Genomic DNA, 24677 nt, shown 5'->3' with positions numbered 1-24677 from the left:
GAATTCTCTACCCTGGAGAGCTGTGGAGGCGGAGTCACTGAATATATTCAAGGTGGAGGTTGACAGATATTTGAACTACGAGGGAGTCAAGGGTTATGGGGAGAGAGCGGGAAAGTGGAGTTGAGGCCAAGATTGGATCAGCCTGATCTTATTGAATGGTGGAGCAGGCTCGAGGGGCCGAATGGCCGACTCCTGCTCCTATTTCTTATGTTTTTATGTTCTAGATGAAATTTAACGCAGAAAAGTGCGAAGTGATACATTTTGGCAGGAAAAACGAGGAGGGGCAATATAAACTAAAGGGTACAAACCCCCTCGTTTCAGGCCAAGGACCCTTCGTCAGAACTGGAAAAAGTTGGAGATGGAACAGGTTTTAAGCAGGTGTGGGGGCAGGGAAAGGGGGGAGGGGAGGAAAGAACAAAAGGGAAGGTCTGTGATCGGCTGGAAGGCCGGAGAGATTAAAGGACAAAAGGGTGAAGGTGCGAGGCAAAAGGAGATGGTAATGGGACAAGTTACAATTTATGAATAGAACCGCGTTTATATGTTCAACCATAAATGTATTTTGATGCTTTGGCAACATAAGATGTACCTTATGCCAATAAAGCGATTTGAATTTGAATTTGAATTTGAGTCTAGATGAGGTGTAAATGGGAATGGCAGAATGATCGACAGCTGCCATGAGAGGAAATAAAAGAAAAAAAATATATTTAAAAATGGGGGCCGAGGTTCTGGTCTGAAATTGTTGAACTCGATGTTGAGTCCGGAAGGCTGTAAAGTGCCTAATCGAAAGATGAGGTGCTGTTCCTTGATAGGGAGAAACTGTTCCCATTGGTGGAAGGGTCGCGAACCAGAGGACACAGATTTAAGGTGATTGGCAGAAGAACCAAAGGCGAGATGAGGGAAAACTTTTTTACGCAGCGAGTGGTGAGGATCTGGAATTCACTGCCAGAGAGGGTGGTGGAGGCAGATTCAATCGTGGCTTTCAAAAGGGAACAGAAGGAAAAAGGTTTGCAGGGTCTGCGGGGAAAGGGCGGGGGAGTGGGACGAGCTCAAGTGCTGCTTCTGTGCTGTAACCATTCTATGATTCTACGAGTGCCTGTACTCGACAGGAGGGCACTCCCCTGCTCTTCTTCCAGTGGTGCTGTGGGATCTTCAGCACCACCCGAGCCAGGCCTTGGTTTAACATCTCATCCAAAAGACGGTCTTGAACAATGCAGTGCTCTGATAGAGTGTCAGCCTCAATTATGAACATAATCTGAGTCGGGACGTCCCAAAGTTAGCTCCCTCCCAGTCTCCCACCTTACAATGCAGTGGATCTTTGTATCCTGAACTCTCCGTGACCTGCTATAAACCTTTTGTACGCGTAGCTAGGCAACCAATCGAGAACAATTACACATTTGCCGATTACTTTCACACACGATCTCTCTCTTGGCCTCATCCATCCCTCCTCAGCAGAATTGGCAGATAACAAAACACTTTCAGGATTTTCATTAAACATGTTAAACCAGGCAGGAACTGTGCAAGAATTCGCTTGATCTTTTTTTGCATCTTTACAAACTGGTGCCCTGATATTTCAGTCTGTAAGTGACCCTAAGATTGCGTTTCTCGCTATTTCAGTCTTGTGCAACTAAAAACTGATGACACATGGCCTGGGCGCTAACGTGGTGAGTTTTCCACAGCTCCAGACCTGTGGGTTTCTGCCATTAACTCTACTCTGTACACACAGAGGAATCAACAAGAGAAGACCATACAGCCACTGGGGGTGAGGGGGCGGACATTCAGCTTCCCGCCCTCACTGCCCGACAGAGACTGTGCCGAGAGAGGGGGGCTGTTGGAATGCAGCTGGTCCGCTCCCACCCACTGCAACTTTAAATTGCAGGCACCAAGGACGCACACCCGAATCCGGCGGGGTCCTTGTTTCAAGAGGCAGGTGGGCTTTTGATGACATCATCAGGGCTGGACCTATAGGGCTGGATTTTACCAGCCCTGAGGAGGCGGGACTGCTGGGAAAGTCAAAAAGAATGGGAGCAAGTCCCGAGCCCGCTCCCAACCCGCCTCCAACCCATCTTCCCGGGAGTCGGGTCCCCGATTTGTGCAGGGACCCAACTCCTAGCGGCGGGAAGAGGATTATAACTGCCTGTTAACAGCAAGAGAGCCCCAGGTGGGCAGAGGAAACGCTTCAAGGACACCCTCAAAGCCTCCTTGAAAAAGTGCAACATCCCCACCGGCACCTGGGAATCCCTGACCCAAGACCGCACAAAGTGGAGGAGAAGCATCCGGGAAGGCGCTGAACACCTCGAGTCTCTTCGCCGGGAGCAAGCGGAAGCCAAGCGCAATCAGCGGAAGGAGCGCACGTCAACACAAGCACCCCACCCACCCGCCCCTTCAACCACTGTCTGCCCCACCTGTGACAGAGACTGTAGGTCCCGCATTGGACTCATCAGTCACCTGCAAACTCATTTTTAATGTGGAAGCAAGTCATCCTCGGTTCCAAGGGATTGCCTAAGAAGAACAGGTAGTTAACAGGCAGTTAAGAGGATTTTCCCAATTTTTCAACTGCTGCTGCGGGCTTCCCGGTGTCGGGGAACCCCGCCAGGGTAAATGAGACGTGCTGTGGGTCTGTTGTTATGTCGGTGTTTGGATAACAGCTGCAGAAGTGGTGTGAAGGACCCAATGGGACACTGGTGAGTTGCAGAGGTAAGGAAGTGTTGTGAAAGTAATTTTTAATGTGGTTAGATGTTTCTGCAGATGACGAGCTGTGAAGTGTTTGTGTAGGCTCATCTCATCGGGAGAAGTGACAGATGGCTTCTGCAATCTCAGCTGCTGCTGCCATCTGTTTTATCCTAAGGAGAGAGTAATTGGAGAGCCTGGGTGAAAGGGCTCACCTTTGGACAGTGATTGTTAGTTCATCTGTCAAACAAGTGTGGTGCATATGCCTTCAAGAAAACCGGTAGATGAAGCGTCATCAACTGACGTCATCTGACACCGGCTTTCCCTTAATTGGCCGGCTAGCCCACAGGGCGGACTTAACAAGGCCAATCAGGGCAAAATAGCGTCTGTTCGTCAGATGTCGCTGGGGGCAGGACTAGAACCCGGAAGGCAGCAGTCCCGCCCCCAACTCGTCTCGGTAAGTAAAATCCAGCCCATAGAGCCATAACAGCCCCTTCAACCACCCTTTTAAATCGGAAATGAGGAGGAATTTCTTCTCTCAGAGGGTCGTGAATCTTTGGAATTCTCTTCCCCAGAGAGCTGTGGAGGCTGGGTCATCGAGTCCGTGCCAGCTCTCTGTAGAGCAATCCAGTCAGTCCCATTCCCCCGCTCTATCCCCGTAGCCCTGCAAGATTATTTCCCTCAAGTGCCTATCCAGTCTCCCCTTGAAAGCATTAAGTGTCTCCGCTTCCACCACTTCTGTCGGCAGCGAGTTCCAGGTCCCCACCACTCGCTGCGTAAAAAAGTTTTTCCTCACATCTCCCCTGTATCTCTTGCCCAAAACCATAAGAGGGAAAAATTGGGTTGCTTTGCACCTCCCTAAGAGGGAGCTAACGGGGCGCAAAACAACAAGCGCCCCGGCGCGGCACCGCCCACGCCTCCCTCGAAATTCAGCAGGAGGTTAGCGGCGGCGCTAACCGGTAGCGCCCCGTGTCACTACGTTGCCGGCGATGTCGTCATCGCCGTGCGCAACACCTCGCTCGCGCCCTGGCTGCGATCGTCGGGAACGCCCCCTGACTTACCGCCGGACGCTAGGCCCGACGGGGTCAGGGGGGCGTACCTGCAGCCGGGGCGGTGCTATTTAAAGGCGAGGGGCGGCCATTTTTGTTGCTGGCCACCTGCCAGCACCTGCCTGCGCTCCCATCCCCGGCCTCCTGAACCCCCCCCGCGGAGTGCCAGCTGCGCTCCAAGAGCCCGGCACTTCTCTTGAGTGCCGGGCTCTTTTGCCGGCACTCCTGATCCCCGGGGCCCCGGTTCGCGTTGCGCAAGGCCCCTCCCCTTTAAGAAGGGGAGGAAGGCCTGCAATACCGCAGCACGACGTGCCACAATATTGACTCGCAGCGCCCCAAGAGGGATGTGGGGCACTTTCAGTAGTGCCCCGCTTCCCTCTTGGGGCGCAACCACTCAATTTCCGGCGTGGGGGCGCTGGTTTTTCCGGGGCGCTACTCAATTTTGAGCCCTAAATCTGTGTCCCCTAGTCCTTGTACCATCAACTAGTGGGAACAGCCTTTCCCCGTCTAGCCTATCCAAACCCGTCATAATCTTGTACACCTCTATCAAATCACCCCTCAACCTCCTTTGCTCTAATGAAAACAAATCCAGCTTCTCCAACCTGTCCTTGCAGCTAAGATCCCCCATCCCCGGAACCATTCTGGTAAATCTCCTCTGCACCCTCTCAAGGGCCTTCACATCCTTCCTAAAGTGTGGTGACCAGAACTGGACGCCATACATAAGAACATAAGAACATAAGATGTAGGAGCAGGAGTCGGCCATTCGGCCCCTCGAGCCTGCTCCGCCATTCAATAAGATCATGGCTGATCTGATCTTGGTCTCAACTCCACGTCCCTGCCCGCTCCCCATAACCCTCGATTCCCTTATCGTTCAAAAATCTGTCTCTCTCCACCTTAAATGTATTTAATGACCCAACCTCCACAGCTCTCTGGGGAAGAGAATTCCAAAGATTCACGACCCTCAGAGAGAAGAAATTCCTCCTCATCTTCGTTTTAAATGGGCGACCACTTATTCTGAAACTATGCCCCCTAGTTCTAGATTCCCCCACGAGGGGAAACATCCTCACTGCATCTACCCTGTCAAGCCCCCTCAGAATCTTAGACATTTCAATAAGATCACCTCTCATTCTTCTAAACTCCAATGAGTATAGGCCCAGCCTGCTCAACCTTTCTTCATAATATGATAGAATTCTTCATTAAGATGGAGAATGAAGTAGTTGACTCAGAGACTAGGGTCCTGAATTTAAATAAAGGAAACTATGATGGTCTAAGGCGCGAGTTGGGTAGGATTCATTGGGGAATGTCACTCAAAGGGTTGACGGTGGATAGGCAATGGCAAGCATTCAAAGACTGCATAGATGAACTGCAGAAATTGTTCATCCCAGTTTGGCATAAAAATAAAACAAAAAAGGTGACTCAACCGTGGCTAACAAGGGAAATTAGGGATAGCATAAGATCCAAGGAGAGGGCATATAAATTGGCCAGAAAAAGCAGTAAACCTGAGGATTGGGAGCAGTTTAGGATTCAACAAAGGAGGACAAAAGGATTAATTAAGAAGGGGAAATAGAATATGAGAGTAAGCTTGCAGAGAACATAAAAACTGGCTGTAAAAGCTTTTATAGATATGTGAAGAGAAAAAGATTGGTGAAGTCAAACGTAGGTCCCTTGCAGTCAGAATCAGGGGAATTTATAATGGGTAACAAAGAAATGGCGGAACGATTAAATACATATTTTGGTTCTGTCTTCACAAAGGAGGACACAAATAACCTCCCAGAGATGTCGGGGAATATAGGGTCTGATGAAGGGGAGGAACTGAAAGAAATCAGTATTTGTAAGGAAATGGTGTTAAGGAAATTGATGGGACTGAAGGCCGATAAATCCCCAGGGCCTGATAATCTACATCCTAGGGTACTTAAGGAAGTGGCCCTAGAAATAGTAGATGCATTGCTGATCATCTTCCAACATTCGATGGAATCTGGAACAGTACCCATGGATTGGAGGGTAGCTAATGTTACCCCACTATTCAAAAAAGGTGGTAGGGAGAAAACGGGGAATTACAGACCGGTAAGCTTGACATCGGTAGTGGGGAAAATGCTAGAGTCCATTATAAAGGATGTAATAGCTGAGCACTTGGAAAACAGTGACAGGATCAGACAAAGTCAAAATGGATTTACAAAAGGTAAATCGTGCTTGACTAATCTACTGGAAGTTTTTGAGGATGTAACTGGTAAAATAGATGAGGGAGAACCAGTGGATGTGGTATATTTGGACTTTCAGAAGGCTTTCGATAAGGTCCCGCATAAGAGGTTAGCGTGTAAAGTTAAGGCACATGGGATTGGGGGCAAGGTATTGACTTGGATAGAAAACTGATTGGCAGACAGAAAGCAAAGATTTGGAATAAATGGGTCTTTTTCCGAGTGGCAGGCAGTGACTAGTAGGGAACCGCAGGGATCGGTCCTTGGGCCCCAGCTATTCACAATATATATTAATGATCTAGACGAGGGAACTAGATGTAATATCTCCAAATTTGCAGATGACACAAAGCTGGGTGGGCATGTGTGCTGTGAGGAGGATGCCGAGAAACTCCAGGATGATTTGGACAGGTTGGGTGATTGGGCAGAAGCATGGCAGATGCAATATAACGTGGATAAATGTGAGGTTATCCACTTTGGTGGCAAAAACAGGAAGACAGATTATTATCTGAATGGCAATAGATTGGGCGAAGGGGAAGTGCAATGAGACCTGGGTGTCCTTGTGCACCAGTCGCTGAAGGTAAGCATGCAGGTGCAGCAGGCGGTTAAGAAGGCAAATGGCATGTTGGCCTTCGTAGCGAGAGGCTTTGAGTACAGGAACAAGGATATCTTGCTGCAGTTGTACAGGGCCTTGGTGAGGCCACATCTTGTGTATTGTGTGCAATTTTGGTCGCCTTATCTGAGGAAGGATGTTCTTGCCATGGAAGGAGTTCAGCGAAGATTCACCAGGCTGATACCTGGGATGGCAGGAATGACGTATGAGGAGAGATTGGGTCGATTGGGCTTGTATTCGCTGGAGTTTAGAAGAATGAGGGGATCTCATTGAAACTTATAAAATTCTGACAGGACTGGACAGACTAGATGCAGGAAGGATGTTCCCGATGGCCGGGGAGTCCATAGCCAGGGGTCACAGTCTAAGGATAAAGGGTTTGCCATTTCGGACAGAAATGAGGAGGAATTTCTTCACCCAGAGAGTGGTGAACCTGTGGAATTCTCTACCACAGAAGGCAGTAGAGGCCAATTCATTAAATATATTCAAGAAGGAATTGGATATATTTCTTAAGGCTAAAGGGATCAAGGGGTATGGGGAGAAAGCAGGGACGGGGTACTGAATTTGGATGATCAGCCATGATCACATTGAATGGCGGAGCAGGCTCGAGGGGCCGAATGGCCTACTCCTGCTCCTATCTTCTATGTTTCTATAAGACAACCACTTCATCTTTGGAATCAACCTCATGAACCTTCTCTGAACTGCCTCCAATGCAAGTATATCCTTCCTTAAATAAGGAGACCAAATCTGTACGCAGTACTCCAGGTGTGGTCTCACCAACACCCTGTACATTTGTAGCAGGACTTCCCTACTTTTATACTCCAACCCCCTTTGCAATAAAGGTCAACATTCCATTTGCCTTCCTAATTACTTGCTGTACCTGCATGCTAACTTTTTGTGATTCATGTACAAGGACCCCCAGATCCCTCTGAACTGTAGCATTTTGTAATCTTTCTCCATTTAAATAATAATTTGCTTTTTTATTTTTCCTACCAAAGTGGATAACCTCACATTTTCCCACATTAAACTCCATCTGCCAGATTTTTGCCCACTCACTGAACCTCTCTATATCCCTTCGGAGATTCTTTGTGTCCTCCTCACAATTTGTTTTCCCACCTATCTTTGTATCATCAGCAAACTTGGCTACATTACACTCGGTCCCTTCATCCAAGTCATTAATGTAGATTGTAAATAGCTGAGGCCCCAACACTGATCCCTGCGGCACCCCACTAGTTACCGTTTGCCAACCGGAAAATGACCCATTTATCCCAACTCTCTGTTTTCTGTTCGTTAGCCAATCCTCTATCCATGCTAATATATTACCCCCAAACCCGTGAGCTCTTATCTTGTGTAGTAACCTTTTATGTGGCACCTTATCGAATGCCATCTGGAATTCCAAATACACCACATCCACTGGCTCACCCTTATCCACCCTGCTCGTTACACCCTCAAAGAATTCCAGCAAATTTATCAAACATGATTTCCCTTTCATAAAACCATGCTGACTCTGATTGACTATATTAGGATTTTCTAAATGTCCTGCTATCACTTCCTTAATGATGGACTCCAGCATTTTCCCAATGACAGATGTTAGGCTAACTGGTCGATAGTTGCCTGCTTTCTGACTCCCTCCTTTCTTAAATAGGGGCATTACATTTGCGGTTTTCCAGTCCGCTGGGACCTCTCCAGAATCCAGGGAATTTTGGTCGATTACAACCAATGCATCCACTATTGTTGCAGCCACCTCTATTAAGACCCTAGGATGCAGGCCATCGGGTCCAGGGGACTTGTCGGCCTTTAGTCCCATTAGTTTGCCTAGTACTTTTTCTCTAGTGATAATGATTGTTTTAAGTTCCCCCCCACCCCAATAGCCCCTTGATTATCATTATTGGGATGCTTCTAGTGTCTTCTACCGTGGAGGCCGATACAAAATATTTGTTCAAAGTCTCCGCCATTTCCCTGTTTCCCATTATTAATTCCCCAGACTCATCCTCTAGGGGACCAACATTTACTTTAACTACTCTCTTCCTTTTTATATACCTGTAGAAGCTCTTACTGTCTGTTTTTATATTTCTTGCTAGCTTACTCTCATAAGCTATCTTCTCTCTCTTTATCATTTTTTTAGTTGTCCTTTGCTGCTTTTTAAAAATTTCCCAATCCTCTGGCCTTCCACTATTCTTCGCAACATTGTATGTCTTTGCTTTCAATTTGACACCATCCTTTACTTCCTTAGTTAGCCACGGATGGTTCAGCCTTCTCTTAGAATCTTTCTTTCTCACTGGAATATATCTTTGCTGAGAGTTATGAAATAGCTCCTTAAATGTTTGCCACTGCTTTTCTACAGTCCTACCCTATAATATATTTTCCCAGTCCACTTTAACTAAGTCTGCCTTCATACCTTTGTAATTACCTTTGTTTAGGTTCAGGACATTAGTTTGAGACCTAGCTTTCTCACCCTCAAACTGAATTTGAAATTCTACCATGTTATGATCACTCTTCCCAAGAGGATCCTTCACTCCAGTTGTGGCCTAACCAGCTCTTTATAACTGTTCAGCATAATTTCTCTACTTATGTACTCAATACCTCTATTTATGAATGGTGTGGAGATGCCAGAGTTGGACTGGGGTGGACAAATGTAAGAAGTCACACAACACCAGGTTATAGTCCAACAGCTTTATTTGAAATCACAAGCTTTCGGAGCGCTGCTCCTTCTTCAGGTGAAGTGGAGAAATGCATAAAGACACAGCTTATATAGTCAGAGAATCATGTCAGATGTTTACAGGTAACCTTTCCAACTGCCATTTATCACACCTCGGCAGAGAGATAATCACAGCAGTCAAAGGTGTGAATGGTGTCCAAACAGGTCAGTCAGGGAAACATTACATCAAGGAACAATGAGGTGGGGTCACAAGGGGTCAAATATTGCAGATGCTGGGGTCTGTATGAAAAACAAAAAAACAGACAAAAAACATTTTTGGACACCATTCACACCTTTGACTGCTGTGATTATCTCTCTGCCGAGGTGTGATAAATGGCAGTTGGAAAGGTTACCTGTAAACATCTGACATGATTCTCTGACTATATAAGCTGTGTCTTTATGCATTTCTCCACTTCACCTGAAGAAGGAGCAGCGCTCCGAAAGCTTGTGATTTCAAATAAAGCTGTTGGACTATAACCTGGTGTTGTGTGACTTCTTACATCTATTTATGAAGCCCAAGATCCCATATGCTTTGCTAACCACTCTCTCAATATGTTCTGCCACCTTCAGGGACCTATGCACATTAACTCCCAGGTCCCTCTGTCCCTGCACACTCTTTAAAACTGTGCCATTAAGTGTATATTGCCTCTCCCTGTTCCTTCTGCCAAAATGCATCACCTCACACTTCTCTGTATTAAATTCCATCTGCCACTTGTCTGCCCATTCTGCTAGTCTTTCTATGTCCTGTTGCAGTCGATTGGTATCATTCTCACTGTTTGCCACACCCCCAAGTTTGGTGTCATTGGCAAATTTAGAAATTCTACTCTGTATTCCAATGTCCAGGTCATTTATATATATCAAAAAAAGCAGTGGCCCCAGCACAGACCCTTGGGGAACACCACTGTCTACCATCCTCCAGTCTGAAAAACAGCCTTTTACCACAACTCGCTGTTTTCTATCCTTAAGCCAATTCCTTATCCAAGCTGCCACTGACCCACCTATTCCATGAGCCTCAATTTTGTTAACCAGCCTTCTAAGTGGTACTTTGTCAAACGCCTTCCAAAAATCCATGTAGACAACATCCATTGCATTCCCTTCATCAATCCTCTCTGTTACTTCATCAAAAAATTCAATTAGATTAGTCAAACACGAACTACCTTTTACAAATCTGTGTTGGTTCTCCTTAATTAGCTTAAACCTCTCCAAGTGCCCGTTAATTTTTTCCTTGATTATTGTTTCTAAAACTTTACCCACCACTGATGTTAAACTGACCGGCCTGTAGTTACTAGAATTGTCCTTACACCCTTTCTTGAACAATGGTGTCACATTTGTCACTTTCCAATCCTCAGGCACCTCCCCCGCATCTAGGGAAGATTGGAAAATTATGGCAAGCCCTTCCGCTATCTCCTCCCCCAATTCCCTTAGCAACCTGGGATGCAAGCCATCTGGACCAGGCGACTTGTCCACTCTAAGCATACCCAGCCTTTCTAGTACATCCTGTCTATCAATCTTCACCCCTTCCATTGCTTCTACCTTTTCCACTTCTACCGATATTTTGTCAGCATCCACCTCCTTAGTAAACACCGATACAAAGTACTCATTGAGTATTCTAGCCTTGCCCTGCGCCACTAAGCATATATCACCTTCTTTGTCTCTAATAGGCCCCACCCCGCCTCTTACTAACTGCTTACTGTTTACATGCCAGTAGAAGATTTTTGGGTTCCCTTTTATGTTAACTGCCATTTTACTCTCATATTCTCTCTTTGCCAATCTTATTTTCATCTTCACTTCCCCTCTCAACTTACTGTATTTGGTCTGGTTCTCCCTTGAAGAATTCACCTGACATGCATCATACACCCTCTTTTTTTGTTTCATCATCTTCTCGATCTCCCTCGTCATCCAAGGAGCCCTTGCTTTGGTTCCCTTACCCTTCCCTCTTGTTGGAATGTACCTAGCATGTACTTGAAACATCTCCTTAAAGATCACCCAATGTTCCATCACAGTTGTTCCTGTCAGTCTTTGGTTCCATTTTACCCTGGCTAGATCCCCTCTCATCACATTGAAGTTAGCCCTATTCCAGTTTAGAAGTTCCACTCTAGATTGTTCCTTGCTCCTCTCCATTGCTAATCTAAATCTTATGATACGATGATCACTCGTACCCAAGTGTTCTCCCACAGACACTTGGTCGACCTGGCCCATTCCCCAGCACCAGATCCAGCAATGCCTCCTTCCTAGTTGGGCCAAGAACTTACTGGTCAAGGAAATTCTCTTGAACACATTTCAGAAATTCCTCCCCCTCTGATAGGGTAACCTGTAGGGTTGGATAACCTTTAAATGTGTATTATAGTTGCGTTAGAAGCCATGCTGTTAAAATGTTACTGTAACTGCAAGGCATGATGGGAAGCTTGACCAAAATCAGACCAAAGCGTAGGGGGCGATTTTGACAATTGGGGTGCTTTGGAGGCGGGGCTGCTGCTTGTCGGGTTGTTGTCCCGCCTCCATCTACTTGTGGCCAACCCACGCTATGTTCCCTTGATTGACCTTGTTACGCCCGCCCAGCGGGCTTAGCAGGCCAATTAACGGGAAGCTGGTTACAGAGAACGTCAGCGTGTGACGTTTCAGATGAATTGTGATCGTTTGACAGCTCTGTGAAGCTGTCAAACACTGACATTCTCTGTTGTTTGATGAGTTCTTGTATTCAAGACTTATCAAACCTCTTTCTTTAGCAGAAAGTAGATGGTTGTTGCATCGGAGAATGCAGCAGCCATCTGCCATCTCTGCCGGTGAGATGCGAGACTCTCCGCATCCCCAACTGTTGAAGCCTGCAGGGAGAAACAAAGGTAAGTAAACATTTTCTATCACTTTCCACTCACCTCACATACTTACCTCTCCACACTTGCACCCATCACTTACCTTCACAGCGCACTTTTGCACCCCTCCGACCCCTGCTCGCCTCGGTGACCCTGGCGGGGTTTCCTGACGTCGGGAAGCCCGCGCCCCTGTTGGACAAATGGGGATAATCCTTTTAACTGCCTGTTAACAGGCAGTTAAGTAGCTGTAATCCCCTTCCTGTCTCAAGGAGATGGGACCCGGCACGGGTCAGCTACCCGCCTCCAGATTCTGCCATTTTCCCGGCAGTCCCGTCTCCAAACACGCCTCCCCAAGGCTGGCAGGATCGCGCCCAAAGAGGCAGCATTTAACAGTAGCAGTAATAAAGTTTCTCCACGAAACCTTGAATCAGGAACAATGAACAAAGATAATGGTAACTGGAGACTGGATAAGATAAACAAAACTGTAGAAAGGCAGATGTAAGGACCTTGGGTCCGGGACAGTTGAGATAGCGGGGAGCATCAGCCAAGGCCTACGTAACCGGTAATTAACAGTTGAACAATTATCGGTAGCAGATTGATTATGTATAAATATACTGCGACAACCACTGTAACTTTGAGAGACTTCGGTACACTGAAGGCTCTCCCCTGCCTGCTAGTAATAAAGTTTCTCTCATATCACAGCCTACCCGTGACTCTGAGTGGTTTCTTTCCACAACACCCTCCTTTCCCTTTACCCGAGCATTAGCCCAATCGCTTTTTGGGTAATTAAAGTCCCCCAATATCACTACTCAATAGCTCTTGCATATCTCTGTGATTTCCCTGCAGATTTGCTCCTCTGCCTCCCTCTCACTATTTGGAGGCCTATCGAATACCCCCAATAATGTGATCATACACTTTTTGCTCCTCAATCTTAACCCCAGACCATTAGAAAGAAAGAAGAAATAAAGAAATAACTTGTATTTCTATAGCGCCTTAGGATGTGCCAAAGTGCTTTACAGATAATGACCAGAAAATCTGCTTTTGTGATGTTGATGTGATAAATATTTGCCAGGACACCGGGGATAATTCTCCAGCTCTTCTTCGAAATAGTGCCATGGGATCTGACACTGCAGCGCTCCCTCACTACTGCCCCTCGGACAGTTCAGCGCTCCCTCAGTACTGCCCCTCGGACAGTTCAGCGCTCCCTCAGTACTGCCCCTCCGACAGTGCGGCGCTCCCTCAGTACTGCCCCTCCGACAGTGCAGCGCTCCCTCAGTACTGCCCCTCCGACAGTGCGGCGCTCCCTCAGTACTGCCCCTCCGACAGTGCGGCGCTCCCTCAGTACTGCCCCTCGGACAGTTCAGCGCTCCCTCAGTACTGCCCCTCCGACAGTGCGGCACTCCCTCAGTACTGCCCCTCCGACAGTGCAGCGCTCCCTCAGTACTGCCCCTCCGACAGTGCGGCGCTCCCTCAGTACTGCCCCTCCGACAGTTCAGCGCTCCCTCAGTACTGTCCCTCCGACAGTGCAGCACTCCCTCAGTACTGCCCCCCCGACAGTTCAGCGCTCCCTCAGTACTGCCCCTCCGACAGTGCGGCACTCCCTCAGTACTGCCCCTCCGACAGTGCAGCGCTCCCTCAGTACTGCCCCTCCGACAGTGCGGCGCTCCCTCAGTACTGCCCCTCCGACAGTGCGGCGCTCCCTCAGTACTGCCCCTCCGACAGTTCAGCGCTCCCTCAGTACTGTCCCTCCGACAGTGCAGCACTCCCTCAGTACTGCCCCCCCGACAGTGCGGCGCTCCTTCAGTACTGCCCCTCCGACAGTGCAGCGCTCCCTCAGTACTGCCCCTCCGACAGTGTGGCGCTCCCTCAGTACTGCCCATCGGACAGTTCAGCGCTCCCTCAGTACTGCCCCTCCGACAGTGCGGCGCTCCCTCAGTACTGCCCCTCCGACAGTGCGGCGCTCCCTCAGTACTGCCCCTCCGACAGTGCGGCGCTCCCTCAGTACTGCCCCTCCGACAGTGCGGCTCTCCCTCAGTACTGCCCCTCCGACAGTGCGGCACTCCCTCAGTACTGCCCCTACGACAGTGCAGAGCTCCCTCAGTACTGCCCCTACGACAGTGCGGCACTCCCTCAGTACTGCCCCTACAACAGTGTGGCACTCCCTCAGTACTGCCCATACGACAGTGCGGCGCTCCCTCAGCACTGCACTGGGAGTGTCAGCCTCAAGTTTCTGAAGTGAGACTTGAACCCACGATCTTCTGACTCAAAGGCGAGAGAGCAGCCTGCTGAGCCATGACTGATGCCTCAGAAGTGATCCATTGTCAAGACTGAGCGTTTAAGTACCAGATGTGATAAACATGCTTGTGGCTCCTTCGGCAGCTCCTCATTGTTTAACACAAGCTTCAAATGTAGGTTATACACGTCTTTCTATAGAAAGATTAAAGGAGGAATAAGAGGCCATGAAGTGAAATGTGGTTACTGAGAGAGGGAATAACTCAAAGTTGGCAGCATGTTATACACAGATGGGATAAATCACCCAGCCCAGGAGCGTGTGTCTCATTCTGAACTCACCTCGATCAGTGCAGCCCCAAGAAGACTCAAGGAGCTCGACACCATCCAGGACAGAGCAGTTCACATTACTGGCTCCCCAGGACTGGTGCAGCCCAGATTCACCAGAATGATAGCCGGGATAAAAGGGTTAAATAATGAGGACAGGTTGCACAGACTGGGTTTGTAATCCCTTGAGTTTAGAAGATTAAGGGGTGATCTGATCGAGGTGTTTAAGATGATTAAAGGATTCGATCGGATCGAGAGAAACTATTTCCTCTGGTGGGGGGAGTCCAGAACAAGGGGGCAGAACCTTAAAATTAGAGCCAGGCCGTTCAGGGGTGATGTCAGGAAGCACTTCTTCACACAAAGGGTGGTGGGAATCTGGAACTCTCTCCCCCAAGAAGCTGTTGAGGCTGGGGGTCAATTGAACATTTTAAAACTGAGATTGGTCGATTTTTTTTAGGTAAGGGTATTAAGTGTTACGGAACCAAGGCGAGTAAATGGAGTTAAGATACAGATCAGTCATCACCTAATAGAATGGCAGAACAGGCTGGAAGGGCTGAATGGCCTCCTCCTGTTCCTATGAGTCAACCCTGCTGCCCTGTGGCTGCGGGTATGTAATGGGGTGTGCTGGGATAGATTTCCTGTTGGTCACATTGTTACATGGGAGGAGAGAGAGAACAACAGAGAGAGAGAGATAGATTGAGAGAGACAGAGAGACAGAGAGAGAGAGAGACAGAGAGAGAGAGAGAGAGACAGAGAGACAGAGAGACAGAGAGAGAGAGAGAATAAACCCCCAAAAAACCAAAGTCCTTGTGTTCCAGCAAAGATCCAGACATCAGGGACCCAGAATAAATTTCACACTAGGAACAACTAAAATTGAACAAACCACTAACTACACATACTTGGGCTTAAAAATCAGCTCTATGGGAAATTTTCATCTGGCTGTGAATGAACTGAAAGAGAAAGCTAGAAGGGCTTTCTATGCCATTAAAAAATCAATCCAAATAGAAATCCCAATTAGCATTTGGCTCAAAATTTTTAAATCAGTAATTGAACCAATTGCACTCTATGGCAGTGAGGTGTGGGGACCACTAACACAACAAGAATTTGCAAAATGGGACAAACACCCAATTGAGATCCTACATGCAGAATTCTGTAAAAGTATCCTCCGGACTCAAAGGAAAACCGTAAACAATGCATGCAGGGCAGAACTAGGCCAATATCCATTAATAATTACTATCCAAAAAAGAGCCACCAAATTTTGGAAACACCTAAAAATGAGCAACCCCCACTGCTATCATTATGAAGCCCTGAAATGCCAAGAGAGGACCATAAAGAAGAATACCCTCAGTCAACTAGTCCTGGGACTCAGTGAAATAACTACTAACACTACTAACAATAACCAGCCCCAGGACAGTGACATTGTAGCACAGAGAATTCGACCCAACACAATTGTCACTAAGCAAAAGGAAAAATACCTGTCATATTGGGCAGAAACAACAAAAACCCAAAACAAACTCAATTGCTACTTGGCCCTAAACAGACAATACAACATGGCTGAATACCTGACCATGGTAAAGGATAGCAAACTGAGAAAAACCTTGACAAGGTACAGGCTTAGTGAACATAGCCTGGCCATCGAAAAAGGCAGACACAGACAGACCCGGCTGCCAAGAGAGGACAGGATGTGCTCTCACTGCAGTCAGGGAGTGGTGAAGACAGAGAGGCACTTCCTCACAGCTTGTGGAAAGTATCAGGGCATCAGGGAGAATTTCTACCCAAAATTCACAAAAATATGCCCTGAATTCAGAAATTTGAATGACGACCAAAAACTCCCATACCTACTAGGGGAACAGAGAAATTGTGTAACCTTAGCGGCACACTATGTTACAGCTTGCCATAAACAGAGGGACAACCAGTAAACCTAAGAAAAGAGTATATACAAATTATACGAATGTATATTTATACACTCAGGGATATATCTGTCTATACAATGTATGAATAGATCTGCGTTTATGTGTTCAACCATAAATGTATTTCGATGCTTTGGCAACATAAGATGTACCTTATCATGCCAATAAAGCGATTTGAATTGAATTGAATTGAGAGAGAGAGAGAGAGAGAGAGAGAGAGACAGAGAGAGAGACAGAGAGACAGAGAGAGAGACAGAGAGACAGACAGAGAGAGAGAGACAGACAGAGAGAGAGAGACAGAGAGAGATAGAGAGAGAGACAGAGAGGGAGAGACAGAGAGAGAGAGAGAGGCAGCGAGAGAGAGGCGTGCATTAACACTAGGGAGACTTACCAAACACAAACACAGCTGTCAGTACTTTCATTCCAACCAGTTGCCACCGACACTCCCTCCACGAGATACAACAGGAAAAATCGACAGGTTATGTGGAATCAGGCAAAGTATCCTGTAAAGAATGAAGCAAACAATACGTAAGAATGCCTTGGCAAAGGTTTATAATCATCAGGGTGACTTAACACTGAAAGCGGCACATTAGGAGAGACTGATGTGATCGGAATATTAAAAAGTTTGTAAAATGCTGGCCGGTATTTAACCTGAACCATGGCTGCAGAACCGCACAAGTCACGATAGATCGAGAGAAACTTTTTCCTCTGGTCACTAATAAATCCAACAGGGAATTCAGGAGAAACTTCCTTCCCCAGAGAGTGGTGAGAATGTGGAACTCGCTGCCACAGGGAGAGTTGAGGCGAAGAGCAGAGATGTATTTAAGGGGAAGCTGGATAAACACATGAGGGAGAAAGGAAGAGAAGGATATGGTGATAGGGTGAGATGAAGAGGGTGGGAGGAGGCTGGTGTGGAGCAGAAACACCGGCACGGAGCAGAGGGGCCGAATGGCCTGTTTCTGTGCTGTACACTCGGTGTCATTCAATGTTAAATAAATGCACACACTGGGCGTAATTTTGACTTTGCACAACAGTTAATGGAAATAAAAATTGGAAGAGTTGTAAGGCGGGCTGCTGATTCGCTATCACCTGTTTTTCACCAGCGCACAAAATTACAATGGCCCCCCCACTGGGTTCATTAATAGATTCCCACTACTGGTTATATAGTCACGGTGCAAGGGGGAGGAGGAACAGTGAGGTAGATAAGGAAGCAACACTGCAAAATAATTGGTGGGTTTCAAAGGGAGGAAATAGCAGCGGCTCGGACCCCAATCTCTGAAATATCCCTCGATAGGAAAGATATACCTGAGGGTGAGGAGCTGCCAATGTAACTGTTCTGTCGAGAAAGGCATAAGCCTGGCAACTGAAGGTGTCAGCCGTGACTCAGTGGGAAGCCCTCTCACTGCTTGTGAGAAGGTTTTGGGTCCAAGTCCTATTTCAGAGACTTGAGCACAAAATCTAGGCTGACACACTACATGCAACACTGAGAGAGTGCTGCACAGTTGGAGGGTCAGTAATGAGGGAGTGCTGCACTGTCAGAGGGGCAGTACTGAGGGAGTGCTGCACTGTCAGAGGGGCAGTACTGAGGGAGCACTGCACTGTCGGAGGGGCAGTACTGAGGGAGCGCCGCGCTGTCGGAGGGGCAGTACTGAGGGAGCGCTGCACTGTCAGAGGGGCAGTACTGAGGGAGCGCCGCACTGTCAGAGGGGCAGTACTGAGGGAGTGCTGCACTGTCGGAGGGGCAGTACTGAGGGAGCGCTGCACTGTCAGAGGGGCAGTACTGAGGGAGTGCTGCACTGTCGGAGGGGCAGTGCTGAGGGAGCGCCGCACTGTCAGAGGGGCAGTACTGAGGGAGTGCCGCACTGTCGGAGGGGCAGTACTGAGGGAGCGCTGCACTGTCAGAGGGGCAGTACTGAGGGAGTGCTGCACTGTCGGAGGGGCAGTACTGAGGGAGCGCTGCACTGTCAGAGGGGCAGTACTGAGGGAGTGCTGCACTGTCAGAGGGGCAGTACTGAGGGAGTGCTGCACTGTCGGAGGGGCAGTACTGAGGGAGCGCCACACTGTCGGAGAGGCAGTACTGAGGGAGCCCTGCACTGTCGGAGGGGCAGTACTGAGGGAGTGCTGCACTGTCGGAGGGGCAGTACTGAGGGAGTGCTGCACTGTTGGAGGGGCAGTACTGAGGGAGTGCTGCACTGTCGGAGGAGACATTAAACCGAGGCTCCGTCTGCTCTCTCAGGTGGACATAAAAGGTCCCACGGCCACTATTTCGAGGAAGAGCGGGGGATTTCTCCCGGTCTACTGATCAACATTGATCCCTCAGCAAACACGACTAAAAAAACATGATCTGGTCGTTATCACATCGCTGTTTGTGGAATCTTGCTGTGCGCATTTGGCTGCTTTGTTTCCTGTATTACAACTACATGTTCTGACTATACTTCAGAGTAACCATTGGTTGTAAACGCAAGAGACATCCTGAGGTTGTGAAAAGCGCTATAGAAATGTAAGTCTTAGTTTTCTTCCTCAACAATCAATCAATCAACCCAGTATCAGTAGTGTGTAATCTTCTAGAGACCTTAATATGGGATAAAATTAATATTCACTTAGAAAGACATGCTAATAAGGAAAGACATGGTAATAAGGACAGCCAGCATGGGACTGTAAAAGGCAAGTGTTGTCTGACAAATTTAATGGAGACTTTGAGGAAATGTATTGATAAAGGAAATGCAGTGGATGTTGTGTATATGGATTTTCAAAAGGTGTTCGATAGGCACCACCGAGAATGCTTGTTGATAAAATTAAGGCACACAGTATTACAGGGATTCTGGTAGCAGGGATCGACATGAAATACACATATGCTTTGCCGATTCCACAAAAATCGTGAGTGTAGTTAGCTGTTCAAAAGATTGTGGATAACTTCAGGGAGACAGAGCCAGGTTAGTAGATTGGACAGATAGAATTCGAGGGAAATTTAAATGCAGAGAAATGCTGTGTGATAAATTTTAGGGGGACGAATAAGGAGATGAAATATACACTAAAGGGTTAAACTTTAAAAGGAGTTGAGGAGCAGAGAGACCGAGGGGTTCGGATACACGGAGGTTTAAAAGTGGAGCTTGATAATGTTAAAAAAAAACAGCATCTGGGATCCTACATTTTATAACCAGTGGCTCAGAGTGCAAAAGCAAAGAAGTGACTCACACTCAACCTGTACAGATCATTAGTTAAACCACAGGTAGATCGGGCTTCTTACATAAGGAATGATGTCAAAGTCATGGAGAGGGCGCTGGGCTGAAACCAGGGATGAGGTTTTAGTTATGAAGAGAGAAACTGGGCCTCTTCTTATTAAAAGGCAGACAGATTCAAAATAGTGTAGAGAATTTCTAAATTTGGAGATTTATTGCAGGTAACAACAACAACAACAACTTGTATTTATATAGCGCCTTTAACATAGTAAAACATCCCAAGGCGCTTCACAGAAGTATTTTAAGACAAAAAATTTGACACCGAGCCACATAAGGATAAATTAGGGCAGGTGACCAAAAGCTTGGTCAGAGGTAGGTTTTAAGGAGCATCTTAAAGGAGGAAAGAGAGGTGGAGAGGCGGAGAGGTTTAGGGAGGGAATTCCAGAGCTTAGGGCCTAGGCAACAGAAGGCACGGCCACCAATGGTGGAGCGATTATAATCAGGGATGCTCAAGAGGGCAGAATTAGAGGAGCGCAGAGATTTCGGGAGGTTGTGGGGCTGGAGGAGATTACAGAGATAGGGAGGAGCGAGGCCATGGAGGAATTTGAAAACAAGGATGAGAATTTTGAAATCGAGGCGTTCCTTAACCGGGAGCCAATGTAGGTCAGCGAGCACAGGAGGTGATGAGCAAACGGGACTTGGTGCGAGTTAGGACACGGGCAGCCGAGTTTTGGATGGCCTCAGTACAAGGATACCAGAGATCAGCTGGAGGTTGAACTGAGATGGCAGAGGTTGATGCTAAGTAGATTACTCATTGTCTAAGAACCTTGACTGCTTTCTCAGTTTTCAAAACACGCACCTGTTTGTTTTATCTGACAGTGTGTCTACCTTATTGGGATAGAACAAGAGAGACCTGCAGTAATAAAGGACTCCGACTACCTGAAGCTGCTGGGATCCCCAGGAACTGCTGCAACACACAGCAAGGTAAATCCTGTTTGGGTAAAAGATGATAATATCCTGTTTGACAAATTTATTAGCGTTTTTTGAGGATGTAACTAGCAGGGTAGATAAAGGGGAACCAGTGGATATAGTATATTTGGATTTCCAAAAGGCATTCGATAAGGTGCCACATAAAAGGTTGTTACACAAGATTAGGGCTCATGGGGTTGGGGGTAATATAGTAGCATGGATAGAGGATTGGTTAACGGACAGAAAACAGAGAGTCGGGATAAACGGATCTTTTTCAGGTTGGCAGGCTGTAACTAGTGGGGTGCCGCAAGGATCAGTGTTGGGGCCTCAGCTATTTACAATCTATATTAATGACCTAGATGAAGGGACCGAGTGTAATGTATCCAAGTTTGCTGATGATACAAAGCTCGGTGGGACAGTAAGCTGTGAGGAGAACACAGAGTCTGCAAAGGGATATCGATAGACTGAGTGAGTGGGCAGTAAGGTGGCAGATGGAGTATAATGTAGGGAAATGTGAGGTTATTCACTTTGGTAGGAAGAATAGAAAAACAGAATATTTTTCAATGGTGAGAAACTTTCAAATGTTGGTGTTCAGAGAGATTTGGGTGTCCTCGTGCAAGAAACACAGAAAGTCAGCATGCAGATACAGCAAGCAATCAGGAAGGCAAGTGGCATGTTGGCCTTTATTGCAAGGGGGTTGGAGTATAAGAGTGAGGAAGTCTTGCTCCAATTGTACAGGGCCTTGGTGAGACCGCACCTGGAGTACTGGGCACAGTTCTGGTCTCCTTATCTAAGGAAGGATATACTTGCCTTGGAGGCGGTGCAACGAAGGTTCACTAGATTGATTCCTGGGATGAGAGGGCTGTCCTATGAGGAGAGATTGTGTAGAATGGGCCGATACTCTCTGGAGTTTAGAAGAATGAGAGGTGATCTCATTGAAACATACAAGATTCTGAGGGGGATTGACAGGGTCGATGCTGAGAGGTTGTTTCCCCCTGGCTGGAGTGTCTAGAACCAGGGGTCATAGTCTCAGGATAAGGGGTCGGCCATTTAGGACTGAGATGAGGAGGAATTTCTTCACTCAGAGGGTGGTGAGTCTTTGGAATTCTCTGCCCCAGAGGGCTGTGGAGGCTCAGTCATTGAGTATATTCAAGGCTGAGATCGATCGATTTTTGGACTCTCGGGGAATCGAGGGATATGGGGATCGGGCGGGAAAGTGGAGTTGAGGTCGAAGATCAGTCATGATCTTATTGAATGGTGGAGCAGGCTCGAGGGGCCGAATGGCCGACTCCTGCTCCTAATTCTTATGTTCTTATGATCAGTTCTGACCAAGAGTACACATCCCATAAAGTGTCTTTTCTCTCCACAGATACTGATTGACCTGCTCTGTATTTCCTGCATTTTCTATTTTTATTCCCAAGTATTCTGTTTGCTTCTCTGTCCGACCTTCTCTCCTCCCTTCGAGGCTCTCAACCGCTGCACCATAGGAACAGGAGGAGGCCATTCGGCCCCTCCAGACTGTTCCGCCATTCAATTAGACCGTGTCTGACCTGTATCTCAACTCCATTTACCCGCCTTTGCTCTGTATCCCTCGATACCCTTCCCCAATGAAAATCCATCAATCTCAGCCTCGAAAGCTCCGATTGACTCCCAGCCTCAACAGCCTTTCGGGGGAGAGAGTTCCAGATTTCCGCCACCCTTTGTGTGACGAAATGCTTCCTGACATCACCCCTGAACGGCCTGGCTCTAATTTTAAGGTTATGCTCCCTTGTTCATAGAATCATAGGAATTTACCGCATAGAAGGAGGCCATTCGGCCCATCGTGTCCGTGCCAGCCGACAAAGAGCTCTCCAGCCTAACCCCACTTTCCAGCTCTTGGTCCGTAGCCCTGTAGGTTACGGCACTTTAAGCGCGTATCCAAGTACTTTTTAAATGTGATGAGGGTTTCTGCCTCTCCCACCCTTTCAGGCAGTGAGTTCCAGACCCCCACCACCCTCTGGGTGAAAACAGTTCTCCTCAACTCCCCTCTAATCCTCCGACCAATTACTTTAAATCTCTGCCCCCTGGTTATTGACCTCTCTGCTAAGGGAAATAGGTCCTTCCTATCCACTCTATCCAGGCCCCTCATAATTTTATACACCTCAATTAAATCTCCCCTCAGCCTCCTCTGTTCCAAAGAAAACAACCCCAGCCTCTCCAATCTTTCCTCATCGCTACAATTCTCCAGCCCATCCAATCTATCTTGTTCTCGACTCCCCCCACCAGAGGAAATAGTTTCTCTCTCTCAACCCGATCAAATCCCTTAATCCTTTTAAACACCTCGATCAGATCACCCTTCGACCTTCTAAACTCGAGGGAATACAAGCCCAGTCTGTGCAGCCTGTCCTCGTAATTTAACCCTTTCAGCCCCGGTATCAGTCTGGTGAATCTGCGCTGCTCTCCCTCCGAGGCCGATATATCCTTCCTGAGGGGCGGGGCCCAGAACTGAACCCAGTGACTCCAGAGGGGGTCTGACCAGAGCTCTGAACAACTGAAGCATCACTTCCTCCGCTTTGTAATCCCGCCCCCCTGGAGATAAAGGCCAACATTCCATGAGCCTTTTTGGGTCACGACAGGCTTTGCAGTTTACGGCAGTGTGAGATTGGCATGTTCTGGTAGTGCCGCGGGACCGTCCTGGCCCAGTGGATACGAGGCACCCCCCCCCGCCCCCCTCCCACTGTCTCTGCAAACTCTGGCAGGTGTCAGAACCCGAGGACACCAGCGGGCACAGTCGGGGTCTTCGCCGCGACACTTTGGGCCGCTTGGTCTTACGATGCATTTATCTAAGATTTAAATAATAAAAGGTCGGAGATGCAGAATTAAGCGTCGGTTGGGGTCACTGTGCCTTGTCGCACTAACGCAGGAATCCGATTACTTGTTTCAGGGTCACGTGAGGATTATAAATTCAGTCTGACTATCAAATCATCAGTAAAACCAATTCGCCACAACAAGGGAATGAATTATACAGCCCTGCTCGGGTTTGAGGGGGAGACAGTGTGATGAGAGACAGAAAAGAAAGAATTTACACCCAGTGAAGTACTTTTTGAAGTGTGGTCACTGTTGTAATGTAGGAAACGCGGCAGTCAATTTGTGCACAGCAAGCTCCCACAAACAGCAATGTGATAATGACCAGATAATCTGTTTTAGCGATGTTGGTTGAGGGATAAATATTGGCCCAGGACACCGGGGAGAACTCCCTAGTTCTTCATAAAATTAGTGGCTGCGGGATCTTTTACGCCCACCTGAGAGGGCAGACAGGGGCCTCGGTTTAACTTCTCATTCGAAAGACAGCACCTCCGACAGTGCAGTGCTCCCTCAGCACTGCCCCTCTGACAGTGCAGCGCTCCCTCAGTACTGCCCCTCCGACAGTGCGGTGCTCCCTCAGTACTGACCCTCCGACAGTGCGGCATTCCCTCAGTACTGCCCCTCCGACAGTGCGGCGCTCCCTCAGTACCGACCCTCTGACAGTGCGGCATTCCCTCAGTACTGCCACTCCGACAGTGCGGCGCTCCCTCAGTACTGCCCCTCCGACAGTGCGGTGCTCCCTCAGTACTGACCCTCCGACAGTGCGGCGCTCCCTCAGTACCGACCCTCTGACAGTGCGGCATTCCCTCAGTACTGCCCCTCCGACAGTGCGGCATTCCCTCAGTACTGCCCCTCCGACAGTGCAGCACTTCCTCAGTACTGCCCCTCCGACAGTGCAGCGCTCCCTCAGTACTGCCCCTCCGACAGTGCAGCACTTCCTCAGTACTGCCCCTCCGACAGTGCGGCACTCCCTCAGTACTGCCCCTCCGACAGTGCAGCGCTCCCTCAGTACTGCCCCTCTGACAGTGCGGCGCTCCCTCAGTACTGCCCCTCCGACAGTGCGGTGCTCCCTCAGTACTGCCCTGGGAGTGTCAACCTAGATTCTGGGCTCCAGGCTCTGGAGTGGGACTTGAACCCAGAACCTTCTGACTCAGAGGTGAGAGCGAGAGCGACCCACTGAGCCACGGAAGAGT

The 24677-nt window shown here is 48.1% G+C and overlaps 1 protein-coding gene across 3 annotated transcripts in view; it reads right to left on the bottom strand.

Annotated features, from left to right (window-relative positions):
* The window catches only part of lamb2l (laminin, beta 2-like), a 401500-nt gene that overhangs the window by 372603 nt on the left and 4220 nt on the right, over positions 1–24677 (bottom strand). For all 3 annotated transcript variants that reach the window (XR_015080088.1, XM_086002162.1, XM_086002163.1), the window contains exon 2: positions 16884–16995. Coding sequence is in view for 2 of the 3 variants with exons in the window: in XM_086002162.1 (XP_085858288.1) it covers positions 16884–16914 (31 nt within the window). In the remaining variant the exon portion in view is untranslated. The remainder of the gene's footprint in view (positions 1–16883; positions 16996–24677) is intronic.

The sequence above is a fragment of the Somniosus microcephalus genome, chromosome 11 (assembly GCF_052327205.1).
Source record: "Somniosus microcephalus isolate GS21.2 chromosome 11, FLI_Smic_1.0, whole genome shotgun sequence".
In the NCBI taxonomy this organism is placed as follows: Eukaryota; Metazoa; Chordata; class Chondrichthyes; order Squaliformes; family Somniosidae; genus Somniosus; species Somniosus microcephalus.
This window is presented reverse-complemented; position numbering and strand designations above follow the sequence as displayed.